This window comes from Grampus griseus (genome assembly GCF_964374135.1).
Source record: "Grampus griseus genome assembly, chromosome: 9".
In the NCBI taxonomy this organism is placed as follows: domain Eukaryota; kingdom Metazoa; phylum Chordata; class Mammalia; order Artiodactyla; family Delphinidae; genus Grampus; species Grampus griseus.
Genome location: NC_139003.1, coordinates 6,721,864 through 6,737,930, shown reverse-complemented (window position 1 = coordinate 6,737,930; position 16,067 = coordinate 6,721,864). Strand labels below are relative to the sequence as shown.

Below are 16,067 nucleotides of genomic sequence, written 5' to 3'. Positions count from 1 at the left end.
GGGCTGGGGGCGTGGGTGGGGATGGAGGGCGGGGCTGCTGAGAACGGGGGTGGGGAGGAAGGCGTGGCAGGCATCTGAACAAGAGCAGTGTCTTCCCAGTGTCGGCCAAGGCTGAGCCTTCAGCTGCCCCGTCGCTGGCTGTCGGGGTGAGATGTGGGCTGCCCACATCCCTGCTGGTCCCTCCAAAGCCAAGGTCAGGCTGGCCCTGATAAGGGGAGAGGGGCCTGCATGTCCTAGGCGGTGCTACCTCCACTTACCAAGCTGGGCCCCACTAGTATTTGGGAGGGTGGATAGAGCAGAGAGGTATATTCGGAAACCCAGAAGTCTGGAGGCTGCTGGAGCCGAGTGGGCAGCGCTGGGGACAGGAGCAGAGACCCAAGGGTGCCCAGTGTGGGAGGGGGGAGAATCGAGGCTGCACCCAGGGCTGACCCGAGTGGTGGGCTCGGTGGTCTTTCCTGGCAGAGTGCCCCCCCCCGGAGAAATGTGGCAGCAGGTGGCCCCCGGGGAGTTGGGGCCCTGTGAGCAGACGTGCCGGGAGCCCAACGCCACGGAGACTCAGGGCAGCTGCAGTGCGGGGCAGGCCCCGGGGGACCCTGGTGCGTGCACACCACTGCGAGTGCTGGCACCACGGGCGCCCCCGCCCGGTGACACCACAGCCCTCCACGCCCCCCGGCCCTTTTTTTTCTTTTCTTTTTTTTTTTTGCGGTACGCGGGCCTCTCACTGCTGTGGCCTCACCCGTTGCGGAGCACAGGCTTCAGACGCGCAGGCTCAGCGGCCATGGCTCACGGGCCCAGCCGCTCCGCGGCATGTGGGATCTTCCCGGATCGGGGCACGAACCCTTGTCCCCTGCAACGGCAGGCGGACTCCCAACCACTGCGCCACCAGGGAAGCCCCCAATCATTCATTCTTAATCACATATATCCCTCAATGGGGAACGACTGTCAGAAATATTGAGGAAAGGAAATGTGTAAAAGGATTGAAATTCCTGATGATAAAGCAGCTATTATAATTTGATTGTCCACATGATTTCTGTCCTCGCAGATAGGTTACACTTGCTATGCAACCTGTGCATTCAACTGCTGACTAGAACATCAATTTGAATATCACTTAGATACTTAAAATCATCATGTCCCAAACTGCTCATCATCGTCCCACAAGTCCGCTCCTTCTAGTTACTCTACTTATGTAATCCCTGTTTTATCCACCCTCAAAGTCTGTGGAGCCAGAGAAAGCAGTTGGCCAGAAGCCACACTGCTGAGCTAGGCATTTGGGACAACACTTTTATTATTTTTTTAACATCTTTATTGGAGTATAATTGCTTTACAGTGTTGTGTTAGTTTCTGCTGTATAACAAAGTGAACCAGCTATATGTATACATATATCCCCATATCCCCTCCCTCTTGAGCCTCCCTCCCACCCTCCCTATCCCACCCCTCCAGGTGGTCACAAAGCACCGAGCTGATCTCCCTGTGCTGTGCGGCTGCTTCCCACCAGCTATTTCACATTTGGTAGTGTATATATGTCAATGCCACTCTCTCACTTCTTCCCAGCTTACCCTTCCCCCTCCCTGTGTCCTCAAGTCCATTCTCTAGGTCTGCGTCTTTATTCCTGTCCTGCCCCTAGGTTCTTCAGAACCTTTTTTTTTTTTTTTAGATTCCATATATATGTGTTAGCATACAGTATTTGTTTTTCTCTTTCTGACTTACTTCACTCTGTATGGCAGATTCTAGGTCCATCCACCTCACTACAAATAACTCAATTTCATTTCTTTTTATGGCTGAGTAATATTCCCTTGTATATATGTGCCACATCTTCTTCATCCATTCATCTGTCGATGGACACTTAGGTTGCTTCCATGTCCTGGCTATTGTAAACAGTATTGCAATGAACATTGTGGTACATGACTCTTTTTGAGTTCTGGTTTTCTCAGGGTATATGCCCAGTAGTGGGATTGCTGGGTCATATGGTAGTTCTAATTTTAGATTTTTAAGGAACCTCCAATAGTGTTCTCCATGGTGGCTGTATCAATTTACATTCCCACCAACAGTGCAAGAGGGTTCCCTTTTCTCCACACTCTCTCCAGCATTTCTTGTTTGTAGATTTTTTGATGACGGCCATTCTGACCGGCGTGAGATGATATCTCATTGTAGTTTTGATTTGCATTTCTCTAATGATTAATGATGTTGAGCATTCTTTCATGTGTTTGTTGGCAATCTGTATATCTTCTTTGGAGAAATGTCTATTTAGGTCTTCTGCCCATTTTTGGGTTGGGTTGTTTGTTTTTTTGTTATTGAGCTGCTTGTATATTTTGGAGGTTAATCCTTTGTCAGTTGCTTTGTTTGCAAATATTTTCTCCCATTCTGAGGGTTGTCTTTTCATCTTGTTTACGGTTTCCTTTGCTGTGCAAAAGTGGGACAACACTTTTATGATAGTCATTTCCTTACTTTCTGTAGTTTTACCCCTATGTATACATAATGGGAGGGCCACAAGGAAACTTTCTGGAGTTCTGGAAATTTTTTATATATGATCTGGGTGTTGACTACATGGTACACATGTAAAAATACATTGAGCTGTACACTTAAGATTTCTGCACTTTACTGTCCATTATTTGTATTATTATTATACACATTACATCCATATATATTACAAGCGAAACAACACATTGTTACTATTACTTTATATAATTTTACAACTTTTAAAGAAGATGAGAGAAGAATGGAGAGTAAATATATGTATTTAGACTTTGGTTTTCTCTCTTCTATCTTTCCCCCTTTATATTCACCTTCCACTCTTCAGTAACTAAAGTGCAATTTGCCCACACCAGTCACCAGCTAAAAACTTACTTCCAGCCCTTAAAGGCAGCACACAATGCCTTCCACATCCATCCCTCGTGTCTCTCCAGCGTCATTTCCCACCACTTCCTGTCTTACACACCTTCCCTACACACACTGTTTGCTCACCTCCCTGGCTTTGCCGAGGTTGTTTCTCATGCACAATTGCTCTTCCTAGCAACACTCCTCTTCTCCTCCCGTTTTAGTTGGCTCAGGTTGCCATAACAAAATACCATAGACCAGGTGACTTAAACAACAGAAATTTATTTTCTCACTGTTCTGGAGGCTGGAAGTCCAAGATCAAGGTGCCAGTATGGTCGGGTTCTGGTGAGAACTTTATTCCTGGCTTACAGACAGCTACCTTCTCTTTGTGTCCTTACATGGCAGAGAGAGAGGGCAAGCTCTCTGGTGTCTTGTCTTATAAGGACACTGATCCCATCATGAGAGCCCCACCCTCATGATCTCATCTAAACCGAATTACCTCCCAAAGGCTCCACATCTAAACACCATCACATAGGGGTTAACACAGGAATTTGGAGGGGACACCATAGCACCTTCTTTACGTGGCTAACTCCTACCTCTTGTTTTAATTCAACTCAGGCAGCATTTCCTCAGGAAATCCTTGACTAACTACCCCATATCGTCCCACCACCGCACCCTAAGGTGACAAAGTGTGCTTTAATAGAGTCTTGTGTTTACGTCTTTCGTTGCACTGTCTCTTCATTTTGTAGTTATGTTTATGGTCTGTTTCCTCAATAGACTACGAATTCCTTGGAGGCAAAGTTTCTGTTTAACTCAACTGCGCATTCCCAAACCTTTGCACAATGCCTGGCAACATGACAGGCAACCAATGATGTTTTTTGAATGAATGCTACAAAAAGTATTTACCTCCTTGATTAGATACAGTCTGGAATCTTCAAGGTTGACATTCGCCCTAAAAATGCGAGGGAATAGACGCAAGCACGAGCAATCTTATAGTCCAATCAGAGTACTTTGCCCTTCCTATAGGGCCTGGGAGAGCGTCGTGGGTACGCTACCTAGTAACCATCGCCGGGGGAGGGAGGCGGGAAGAGCGGAGAGCTAGCTGCTTCGTCCAACCGGGACCCCGTATTCCCGGAGCAATAGCAGCCTTGGGAGCCGCTTACCGAGCCTGGACCGCGCTTCCCATGATGCCCCGCCGCCTCGGGCTAGGCTGCTGCCGTAAAGCGGCTCGCTCGGCGCGACGCGAGTACCAGCTGCGCGCCTCTCCTGGCTCCGCGAGCGTCACCGCCCCCTCTGACCAGGGACGGCCGGTTCCGGGCCGCGCTCCCTCCCCGCCGGGGCGCCCTCCCTTCCGGGGGTCCGGGTCCCCAAGGTGGTCGCGGCTACGGCATCCTCAGGCCAGGCCGCGGGGGGAGGGGGCGGCCTGGAGGCCGTGGCGGGGTCAGCACGGGCCACCGAAAGCAGGGCCATGGAGCCCAGGGAGTCGGGGAAGGTAGGCCTGGAAGGGCCCTGGGGCCGCCCACTCCCCTCCCGTAGATCCCTGATCTGGGCGAGGCGGGCGGTACGGGCGGAGTCCTCGCAGATGAGCCAGCCTTGCAGGGAAGGACTCGCCCGCTCGCCCGCTTCTTCCTCTGCACTTGGGCGGCCGACTCCGGGCGAGTCCCGCGCAGCCTTCCGCTCCCTCCCCACGCGGCTGGCCTAGCAGCCCTCCGCCGAGCCCGCCGCCCGGTTGACGCTGGCTGGGTGACCCGCCCAGTGTAGTAGTGCGAAAGTGCTTCCTATTTTCCCACACCACCACTGGCGTTTGGAAGAGGCCCAGCGTGTTTTAAGGCTTTGAGGCTGGATCGGACCCCACTGGGAGCCAGGCATAGGGATCACCGAGAGGCAGGATGAGGTGAGGGCTTGGCCCTGCCTGGATCCCCCCTTCCCAAGAAAGGGCTGAGAAGAAAAAGACAAGGCATCTGGCACATTTCTTGCCGATTTCTGTTTCTAGCTTATCTACTTCGTGGAGTTTCTGAGTATTGCTTAGAAGCATATTTCATAAACTTGCTTCAGGCTTTGAGCAAGAGGCTGTGAATTGGAAGAAAAGGTGGGGAAAAGTGCTTGAAGGTAGAGTTAAGTGGGTTTGACAGGATTGCTAGAGCTCGGAGTCAGTGTCAGCAAAGACGAGCGTGGTCGCATGCACTTGATTCGGAGACATTGGCAGCCTTTGGGGACCGAGATCTTTCTGGATGTTATTTGATACCAGTTCTTGAGGATTGTTTCTTCTTTGGCACAAAGGGAACCTCCTCAACAAACGTTTTCGAGTGCATACTGAGTCTCTCCTTAAAAAAAAATTGTTCATTTAATAAACATTTGTGATCCATGATTTAAGTTGATGGAGATGCTGGAAGTACATATGAAATGACTACTTTCCTCCAGGAGCTTTCCCGCAGTTTTCACTTCAATAACATGGACAAGCCTGGAAGGGTTGTCCAACAGACAAAAGACAGAAAAGATAGTGAGGTTATTTTGATGCTGTACTTTTTCCTGGAAAGACTGGGAAGGACTCTGAATTACAAAAGAAGTTACTCCTTGCTTAATCATCTCTTCCGTACTCCATCCTCTCCACAAGTTACCGTGATGCATTTTCCAGATGAAACAACCTATAAACAGTCCAAGACAATAAAGCTCAACAGAACGTAACCAGAGAAAGATTGAAGGGGAACTGCATGCCAGCCTCATGCTAAGCACTTTAGGGGATACCAGAAAAGTAAAGGAAATGGCTCACACCCTCAGGTAATATCCTGAGGTTTCGTTTAGACTGAACCTGAATTTGGACAGAGGGGGAGCAAAATGCAGTAGCAGAAGGGCTATACACAATTGGCACTGAAAAGTGGAATTAGTGATTTGAGGTTGATTTCAAGGTATTCTGTTCAGTTGTAGGATTTCTTAGCCTTTGGTGTGAGAAGAGTGAAATACAGATATTTGGGGAGGTGGAGGAGAAATTTTATGTCCTTTTCAGGCCCAACCACTAATTGAAAACACTGGGGACTAGAAATTTCACCCTTGATTCTAATCGTGATTGTAAGGTGTCTCAAAAGGACACCCTTCCCAGCTACATCAGTTTTTTAACCTAGGGAATGAGGATGTTATCCAAAGATGAAATAAAGTAATTGCAAAACAAACTAGCAGTTTAAGAGGTATTGCAGATGAGTGACAATAACTAAGGCCTGGGTGCAATAGCTGTGCTGTTCTAAAGTTCCATTCTGAATATCACTTTTTTCTCTCAAAGCTGGAAGACTGGGAGGTCCACCTGAGGTAGTAGCTTGGTGTATTATTAGAATCTTCCTTAGATGCTATTTTGTGATATTTATTAACTAAAAGCAGTCTTAGCCTATTGGATTAAGTGTGGGGTATCTTGCTTGCCATTGGCAGAATAATGGATAGAGGACAAAGACCTTTCCCCATCACTCTAACCCGTTATCCTGTTTTATTTTCTTCGCAGCCCTGTCACTATATAAAATTCTCACATTTATTTGTTTGCTGACTTCACTCTATCCCCAGCTAGACTAGTGGAGCAGTATCTGGCATGTAATAGGTTCTCAGTATTTTCTGAATGAATGACTCAAGATAGCATCTCATACAGAAGCCCTTTTGTTGTAGGTATGGGTGCTGTGAAGAACACTGCAGTCTGACACCTCATGTGCCCTCTGGGAGACTATTGTCGTTGCTGCCAAGTAGGAGTATTTACTGTGTATGTATTTATTGCTTCATACACATTTACTGTGTATGTATTTATTGCCTCAACATCTCTGGTTCCTAGCCACCACTGGCACCCCACCCCCCCTTAGAAGTTTTATTATTGCACTTATATCACAGTTGTCTGTCATCTCCTGATGGGTTTTTCTCCTTGACAAATAGAGATAGTGTCTTTTATATCTTAGGATCTCCAAGCACACAGAAACAAATAGAATATGTTGAATGAAAAAATGAATTAAATGCCTATGAAATATTTTCTGTATAATGTGCTGGTGGGGAAAGGGGTGGTGATGGTGAAGGGGGTTATAAAATAAGATGATCAGCATAGGCTTCCTGTGGACCAGGCACCACGAGGGGTATAAAGCCTTCCTTGCTCGGGAGAAGTAGAAGTGCTTGGGCTAGGTGGGCAGGAAGTCCCTTTTGAGAAAGAGATGGAATGTGAGTAGGAACTTGATGAGTGAGTGGGAGGAAGTAGGCAGAGTCAGGGAATGTAAAGATTGGGTGTGAAGAGGGAGGAAAGGTACAAGATAGGTTGAGTGGCTGCAATTTAATGTTTTATTTTTTTAATTTTATTTTTGGCCGCGTCTGGTGTTAGTTGCAGCACACGGAGGGTCTTCATTGAGGCATGCGGGATCTTCCGTTGCGGTGCACCGGCTTCTCTCTAGTTGTGGCGTGAGGGTTTTCTCTCTCTAGTTGTGGCACGTGGGCTCCAGAGCATGTGGGCTCTAGCTTTTGGCACACGGGCTCTCTGGTTTGAGGCGCACCAGCTCAGTAGTTGTGGCACACTGTCTTAGTTGCCCCTTGGCATGTGGAATCTTAACGTGCCGACCAGGGATCGAACCTGCGTCCCCTGCATTGGAAAGCAGATTCTTTACCACTGGACCACCAGGAAAGTCCCTGAGTGATTGCAATTATACTAATCTGGCTGTAGTAGAGATTCCAGGTGGGGCAATACCTAGAGCTGAGGTTAGGAAGGTAAGTTAGGTTCAGATCCAGGGGACTTGGTGCTGGGCTGAGAACTCGGAGCTCTGCCTTATAGACAGTGGGAATCAGTAAAGTTGAACATCCAGAGATAGTCCTTGCTTTCTGTGTAGGTAAGAAATTCCTCTTATTCAAGCAGATTTGTGTTTCCTTTACATTGCAGTCATCTGAAGGCTCTTGCCATAATACTCGTTAAAAGAGAGGTTCAAGGCTTAGCATAGTTACTCGTTGGGAAGACAGTTCTTCATTATCTAAACATTCAGCCCTGGCCATACTCTTCATCGTTGTGGCTCTCATGAAGTGATGGGTCTGTTGGCTTTCATTATGCCCACCTGTCCCCTCAGGAAGACAGGGTGGGTGGGAATGAATAGGGAACCCTGCTTGCCCTTGGTCACAAACTCTAACCTGCCCTGATCAGAACAGCTTGCCCTGTAGTCCTAGTATACGGTCATCCTGCTAGGATCTGCCTTCAGTATAATCTCAAGGGTTTTCTTCCCCCCTCCCCACATTGGCTCTCCTTAGGCCATATGTTGTGTGTACCTCTTTGCCGTCCGCCCGCCTGCTCTTAGTGGAGCCCATCCTGCAGCAGGTTTTTGCAATTATAATCACATTTTGCTTTGGAAGACACTCTGAGAGCAAATAGTTATTTAAAATACACATTGGCATACTATTGGCACATACACATTGGCAGTACAATTCCATGTTTGTTTTTAAGACTGTTCATTTATACATATTCGTAGACAAAAGACTGGAAGGTTACATACCAAATGTCAATAGTAGTTGTTTTTCAGTAAGGAGATTGAGGGTGATCTTAAAACATCTTTTCTGCTTATTGTCTAAATTTTCTGCAGTAAACATATATTGACTCATAAGAAAAATACTCAACTTACTTTAAAATATACAAATCAATAGTGACTGATAATTATCTGTATTGTTTTTCTCAAGAAGCCTCTATGTTGAAGTTAAAGTAGATATTTCATGTGCTTTAAGTTTGAGTATAAAATTACAGGCGATTTTAAACAAATGTACTAGAACTTGTTTCAAATGGAAATGACTGTGTCCCCTTCAGAGTTGTCACGTTGGAAGGACATCCTTATGTCACAAGGATGCTGTTTCCCAAAATGTTGTTTTTTGGGGGTTCGGGGATTTCCTTTTTTTTTTTTTTGCAGTACGCAGGCCTCTCACTGCTGTGGCCTCTCCCGTTGCAGAGCGCAGGCTCCAGCTGCTCTGCGGCATGTGGGATCTTCCCGGACCGGGGCACGGACCCATGTCCCCTGCATCGGCAGGCGGACTCTCGACCACTGCGCCACCAGGGAAGCCCGGGGATTTCCTTTTTGTTGATAGTTTTATTTTTTTTTATTTCTTTGACTAGCTGATAAGTGTTGGTGGTATGAAATTTAAAAGGGTAAACAGCAACAGATTCTGTTTTCCGATTATTTCTTTTATAACCGCTTTTTTCATGGCTGCAATATCTTACCTCTCTGAGGCTATTGATGATAGTTTTGTTTTTTAAAGGTTTTTTGCTCCATGCCCCACTTCCATTTCCTCAGTTCCTCCTCACTCTTGCTCATCTCCTGTCTGTTTTGATCTCTGTCAGACCTGTTAGAGCCTTTCCTCAGATGTCTGGTAGTCCAGTTGTTTGCTGACGCTTAACAGTGGAAAACCAGAAATCTAACTGGAAGCTCTGAGCACGTGGAAGGGAGGGACTTGCCAACTTGGAGCCTGTGTAGGGGATCTGGGCAGGCATTTGTTCCGAACAGCTTCCCCCAGATTCTTATTATTTTAACCTCGCTGCATTCACTCCCAGGCCAGAGGTTCCTGGGGCTGCCAGATCCTGAGTCTTTTGAGGATTTAGCAAATGTAAATTGGGTTGTTTCTCCATTTGCCCACTGCTGGCTGAGGGTATGATTTTCTTGGATCTGCTCAGTTATTACTTTTTCATCTGCTTTTCAGTTAACAAAATTGTATTGCTATTGTTCCCTTGTTGTGTTGTCCATCCCAGAGGGTGTTTTTTTTTTAACAATTTTTAAAAACATTTATTTATTGGCTGCATTGGGTCTTAGTTGCGGCACGCAGGATCTTTCGCTGTGGTGTATGGGCTCTTCGTTGCGGTGCGTGGTTGTGGTGTGCAGGCTCAGTAGTTGTAGCTCACGGGGTTAGTTGCTGCACGGCATGTGGGATCTTAGCTCCCCGATCGGGGATCGAACCGGTGTTCCCTGCATTGCAAGACAGATTCTCAACCAGTGGACCACCAGGGAAGTCCTTAGAGGGTGTTTTGTTTGGAGTTTTTTTCGGGGGTAGAGTGTCTTTTTAAACTCACAGGAGGAAGCAAAATTCAGTGTACGTGTTCAATCTGCATCTTAATTCAGAACTTCCTGAAACGTTTTCTGAATTTCCTCGCCCTTCTTTGGTGAAACAGAGAGAGCTCCTTTATAAGCCCCATGGAATACAGTTCTCAGCGCTAAAGCTTTGCCTATCTTGATAATTGACCACATTCACAGACATAGTTCTCAGTGACGGTTGACTACTTCCAGAAATCAGATACATCTTCCTAAGTGAGGATTTACCACGTTGAAGATTTTGCAAAAGAAGTGCTGTTGGTTGTTGCTGACGCACTGGCTGAGAAGTAATGGATCCCGTGCGAAGGCTGGTGAGGAGTGTGCAGGGGGACGAGTGTGAGAGTCCGGAGCTGGCCTTCGTTATGACACTTCTGTTGCAGTGTGTGGCTGTTCCTAGAAGAATGGGTCTCATTCCCGCCGTGACTTGCACCCAGGGGGTGAGAGTAATGCGGTGCAGGTCTCGTATGTAGATTGATAACGCCCCCTCCCCCAGTCTGATCTGTTCCCAGAGTAGGGGTGTCCTCAGTGGTTGTGAGCTCAGGTGTGGAAGATTAAGGAAGAAGTTGGTGCTTAGCTGGTGTCATTTTTCCTTGCAGGCTCCTGTGACGTTTGATGACATCACGGTGTATTTGCTTCAGGAGGAGTGGATGCTGCTGAGTCAGCAACAGAAGGAGATCTGTGGTTCTGATGAGCTGGCGGCACCACTGGGTATGGGCTCCTGTTCACTTCCCCACTGCCTGAATCTAGGTCAGCATTCCCAACCATGTCTGACTATGACATACTTGAGAATTTTCTGGAATCCGACCATTTTTTTCCAGGCATCTTTATACTATTTATCCACTCAGTCCCATATCTGACTTAACTGCACACGGATTCACACATCACCCTTTCTCTTTTCCACTGAAATTAGCCAAGAGAAGTGGGGAAATTCGACGTGTCAAGGCTAGACCTGGATGCTTCAGAATATCCCAGCGTGCCAGAAGGGAAGCCCCACCTGTGGACTGTGGCACTGCGGGGTGGATTTTGTTTCAGTGCCCAGAGGACATTGGAGGTGGTGGGTGGTGGTGGAACGAGCATCAGATCTGCAGCCTGGAAATCTGGTCTCAGTCCCAGCTCTGCCACATGGTACTGACCAAGCCCATTAGCCTTTTCAAGCCTTGGCTTCTTTCTTCACAGGCTTGTCATAGAGGTTCAATGAAATAAAACAACTTGAAACTTTGTGCCCATGTAGGTAGTTTTCATCTTTTCTATTTTCTGAATGTCCTTTCTCTGCTTCTATGGGTAGACTTCCTAGACCATGGACAGAGAGGAATTATTTCATCATGTGCACATGCACATGTACTCTTTTCGGATTTCAATTTGATGACCATGCGCCGTGCCTTTCTCTGCTTCTTTTCTTCTTGACCCCTCAGGGTTCTGGGGGCAACAGTCTCAGCTCTCTGTGGATGGAGGGGTTGTGGTCTTACTGTCTACTAAAAATGGTTTGAAAACCAATGATTCTTTTAAACCAGAAGTTGCAAAGTAGCAGCTGTGGGCCAGATTTGGCCTGCACCTTTTTTTTCTTTCTTTCTTTCATCTCTTTTCTTTGGCTTTAAAATATTTAAATAAGTTGTCAGTATTTCGCCATGGGGGGGTTTTCATATAGAAATATGATTTCTGGCTTCTGTTGGAAACTGGGATGGTCTAGAGGCCATGCTGACCCTGTATTCAGCTGGCGGCCCCTCCTGGACTTGAGTAGCTACCGCACACCTGGGTTCAAATCCACAGCCTCCCACCCCTGCCTGGTTTCCTCAGAGTATTGTCTGGTCCCGCTCCGCATTTGAGTTTGAGCCTCTGTTCTGGACCAGTAGTTTTCATACCTTCTTAGCCTGTGTGACCTGGATCCGACCTCACAGTGCATCTCTCTGTTCCTGACTCAGGACCAGCTATTGCCAACCCAGAGCTGTTCTATAAATTTGAGCGAGGGCCAGAGCAGTGGCTAGCCAAGGTCCAGGGCCAGAGGAGTCTCTTGAGCCTCCACCGAGGTGAGTGCGGACCTGCCCCCGGGAGGAGGGGTCCTTAGCTGGAGGGAGGGAGCAGGAAGCTGGGTCCCAAGGCTCCAGTCTCATCCTCTGCCTCTCCCTGTTCCCCACCAATTACACACGAATGCTGTTCTTCCCCCAACTGTCACCCCGTCTAAGATATACACACCTCCCGCAATGTTGTTCTCCAAACTCTCATCTCCCTTTATTTTATTTCTACCTGAGAGTAGATATTTATGTATAATTATATATTCTAAGTTCCATGAAGGCATGACTTGGTCTTACTTACTACTGTAGTCCCAGTACCAAGAACAATGCCTGGCACGTGGTTGCGTAGTAGACAATCATGGAATGAATGGGTGAATAAACAGATGGCTGCTAAATCCTAGGGACTGATGTTTGCTTTCCTCCTTTGATAAGCATGTCCTGTTCAGGGATTGGCTTGCCCAGAGCCAGGCCAGATGGCCTCTGTCATTGTGTAAGACGAGCGCGTTAACCCAGCCCCTTCTACAGGAGAAAAGGGAGGTGGAATGAGTTCCCCGATGGATCGAATTGTGGACGTTTGCTCTCCCTTGTGATTTATCTCAGATGGACCGCAAGGAGCCCTAGACGTCACAGATACTAATTTGTTTCGGTTTGTTTCTCCTGTGCTTGGCTCTTAACTTTGAGCCCATTGACTCTTTACTCGTAGCTTTGTGCTTCCGGGGTTGGCTACAGTTTCGTAGACTGACTGGTCCATTGGCGGGGAGAAAGTACTGCTGAGTCCTTGCCCACTGGGCATCTGAACTTGTTGGTGCATAATAAATGGCTCCAGAGGAGTTAGAGTTGTCTAAGCTGCATTTCAACCAAGGAGTGAATAAAGAAACTGCTGGTTTAGCTTAAAGAAGAAAAGTCTTAGTGACGTCATGGGATTTTTCACTTCTTGGAAGGGTTGTGGTGTGGGAAGGGCTGAAGTAGCACTCCTGAGGGGCAGGTACTCAAAGATGGATTGCAGCTCAGGGAAGACTCCGGGGACCAAACTGCCTGCCCGGAAGGTAGGTTGCTCTCTTGCTCTAAAGGTACATGAGCAAAGTGCAGATGCCTGTCTGGCAGGAGTACCAAGGAGGGGGGTTCCTGCCAAGTGTGCAGTTGCAGTGTTTGCTTTAATTACCTTTTTAACCCTACCTTCTCTTAGTTCAGTGTTCTTATCCATAAATAAGTCTGCTCTCCTGAAGACTGTGCCACTGTTTTAGGTTGCAGAGATCTCTTTTTTGCCAGGTATATCTGTCCTTTATATTAAAAAAAAACAACTGTTTTCTTAAAGCCCATTTGGTTTCTTCTGGGTTAGGCAAGGTGGACCTGGGGGTTGGGGGCTGGAGAGAAGAGAACACGGGTGCAGGCTGTCACTTTGTGGGTGTGGTTGCAGCTTTGATAGTCCATGGATCTAAGCACCTCTGTGAGTTGCAGTGACTCGACCTATAGGATGTCAGAGAAAATTCCATGTGTTTCTTTTTTCTAAAGGAAAAAACAAGATGGGCTTCATGGAAGAAATGGACATGCAAAGTCCCGCCAGAGACGCTGGACTCTACCTGCCTCCTCAGAAGAAAGCCTGTCCTTCGCATTTCAGCTCAGAGGGTGGCAGCCTCCAGGGGGACTGCACAGGAGGAAGCAGAAAACCGTTGAGACCCCGGTCCATCCAGAAGGCATGGTTTGCGCAGTTCCCGTGGTTGGCCATGAACGAGGAGCGGACGGCTCTCTTTTGCTCGGCTTGCCGGGAGTACCCATCCGTCAGAGACAAACGGTCAAGGTTAATAGAAGGTTACACAGGACCATTCAAGGTGGAGACTCTCAAATACCATGCCAAGAGCAAGGCCCACGTGCTCTGTGCCAAGGCCTTGGCAGCTCGGGACCCCAGCTGGGCAGCCCGTTTCCGGAGCATCCACGATGTGTCCAGAGAGGTGCTGGCCAGTCCGGGACACCTCTTCACTGCAGATTACCCCATATGTTACCCCCCAGGGCCTCAGGGGATCTATGATAACATGGTCCAGCTCCTGCCCAGCTCGAGAGCTGCACTGGAGGACCCTGGAGGGCGTGGAGCAATTCCTGCATTGTACCTAGACTGCATTCCTGATTTCAGGCAAAAAGAAATTGCTGATGACATCCACAGCTCCTCAGACGTTAACATTTTGTGTAATGACTCACCTGAACCCCATGGCCAGGTAATACGTTTATAATGATTGCTCAAGGGAAAGGATTCTGTATAGCGTTACCATAAGCTGACATGCTTGTAATGTGCTGGGTGTTGTTTTAAGTGCTTTGCATGTATTAATTATCTCCTTTATTTGTGACAACAGCCCTACTCTAATCATCTCCTTTTGGCAGATGACAAAACATAATTAGTGGACCAGAATATTCTAACTTCTGATATAAAGAGAGCACCTAAATTCAGAACAGTAATCTTTATCCAGAATCCAGAACGACCACAGAACTCAGGAAATTGTCCACAGCCACAAAACAGCCACAGAGCTCTTAAATAATCAATGTAAACAAATTTTTTAACGTTAACTTCAAAATCATGTAGCACTTTTAAACACTGCAAAGTTTCTTCAGACGTGTCCTTTTATGTAGTGTTTTTAATGCTGCTGTGAGGTGGGTGGAGCAAACCTGGTTAAACTCATGTTGTTGGGGAACAACTAAGACGTAGCGGGGGAGTGATGTAGCCAGAGAACGAGGGCTCTTGCGGCAGTGACCTCCCCTCAGAGCCCTTGACCGCCAGCCCAGTGCTTTCCTTCTACTCCCTGCAGCACTGGTGGGCCCTCAAAGACTCTAGTTCTCACCTCAGGTTTATTTTGTAAAATAAAATAGGTTTATTTTCTAATTCTTTGGAAAATTGTCCTGCAAAGAAACTGTATTAATTGGAATCTTCGAGTAACCAGATCTGGCCCCTTTTCTCAACTCTTCCATGTAAGCGGGATTTTGCTACAAATCACTTTGAGCAACCCCTCTAGTGTTCCGATGAGAAGAGCTCAGACGTTCCGCGTGCCTGACATCATACGTAAAGTTAGTAAGCTCGAATTTTTATGGAATCCAGAAAAGTGACAAAGCTCATTTCCCTTCATGTTCATGTTCCTTCTAGTTTTTAGTATTCGAAGCTAATAAACAGGTCTAACCTTTTACAATCTGAATTCCTTTAACAGTAAAGTGTGTGTTAACCTAGTCACTGAATATGAGCATCTTTAGTTCTTTTTCACTGCTTCTTCCTTCCCATCCTGGTGGGGAACCTTAGCAGGGGCTGCTAGAGGCAGCTGGCTACCTTTGCAGTCGTGGATGAGTAGAAGGTGCCCCTTGGGGCTGTAAAGAACAGGGTGCAGCCATGAGGTTCTGCAAGACCCCTGTTCCTCAGTGCATTTTCCTTTCCTTCCAGGAAAGAAGAGGAAGGATCATTCCTTCCTTCTAGAATAACACTGAGGTTCGTTTGGTTTTTACCTGCTAATTCTGGGCCACACACATTTGCTTCTTTGACTTTTGGTGAATAAATGAATTCCTCAGAGTGCATCGGGGCCTCTTGGCAGGCTTCCCAGGAGAAAAAGGCCTTGAGCAGGACCCCGGAAGGATCATGCTGGGTGTCTGACGTGAGAGGAGTATTGAGTGACTGCTACTCTTTGTTGCAGGATCCTTCTGAAGAGGGGCTGTTTGAGGAGGTTCCCGTGGTGTTTGAGGATGTGGCGGTGTATTTCACCCGGGAGGAGTGGGGCACGCTAGACAAGCGGCAGAAGGAGCTGTACAGAGACGTGATGCGGATGAATTATGAGCTGTTGGCATCCCTGGGTAAAGATCCGTGTAGACCTTTGTTTGCCACCATCACTTGACGTGGGGACCCACGAGGGCAGCAGTGGCTTGTAGTCGTGTTCCCATTTCTGCCCTCACTGTGCATAGGCAGAGAGTGCTTATATCTCTGCGTCTCAGAACTCTCCCTGCTTTGGGATACTGTGCTTTATCTCCTCTTCATCCACCCACCCATCATCCATCTTCCACCAAACATTATTGAGTACCTACTACGTGCTGGATGGGCGTGAATGAGTCACGGTCTCTGCTTTCAAGGGGCTGGCAAGTTTGTGGGAGAGACAGACACTATAATAAGAAAGTATGCAATAACACCAGCTCCATTAGAGATTCAGGAAGAGTGTCCTGG

The 16,067-nt window shown here is 47.4% G+C and overlaps 1 protein-coding gene across 1 annotated transcript; it reads left to right on the top strand.

Annotated features, from left to right (window-relative positions):
* Window positions 1-4,110: 4,110 nt before the first annotated feature.
* Window positions 4,111-15,744, top strand: LOC309827769 (zinc finger protein 862-like; the record flags this gene model as incomplete). The annotated part of the gene is made up of 5 exons (XM_082662578.1): window positions 4,111-4,306; window positions 10,472-10,583; window positions 11,795-11,899; window positions 13,397-14,094; window positions 15,547-15,744. Exons 1-5 carry the CDS (start codon window positions 4,283-4,285, stop codon window positions 15,742-15,744), a joined length of 1,137 nt encoding a protein of 378 aa, XP_082518704.1. The 5' UTR covers window positions 4,111-4,282.
* Between the last annotated feature and the right edge of the window lie 323 nt (window positions 15,745-16,067).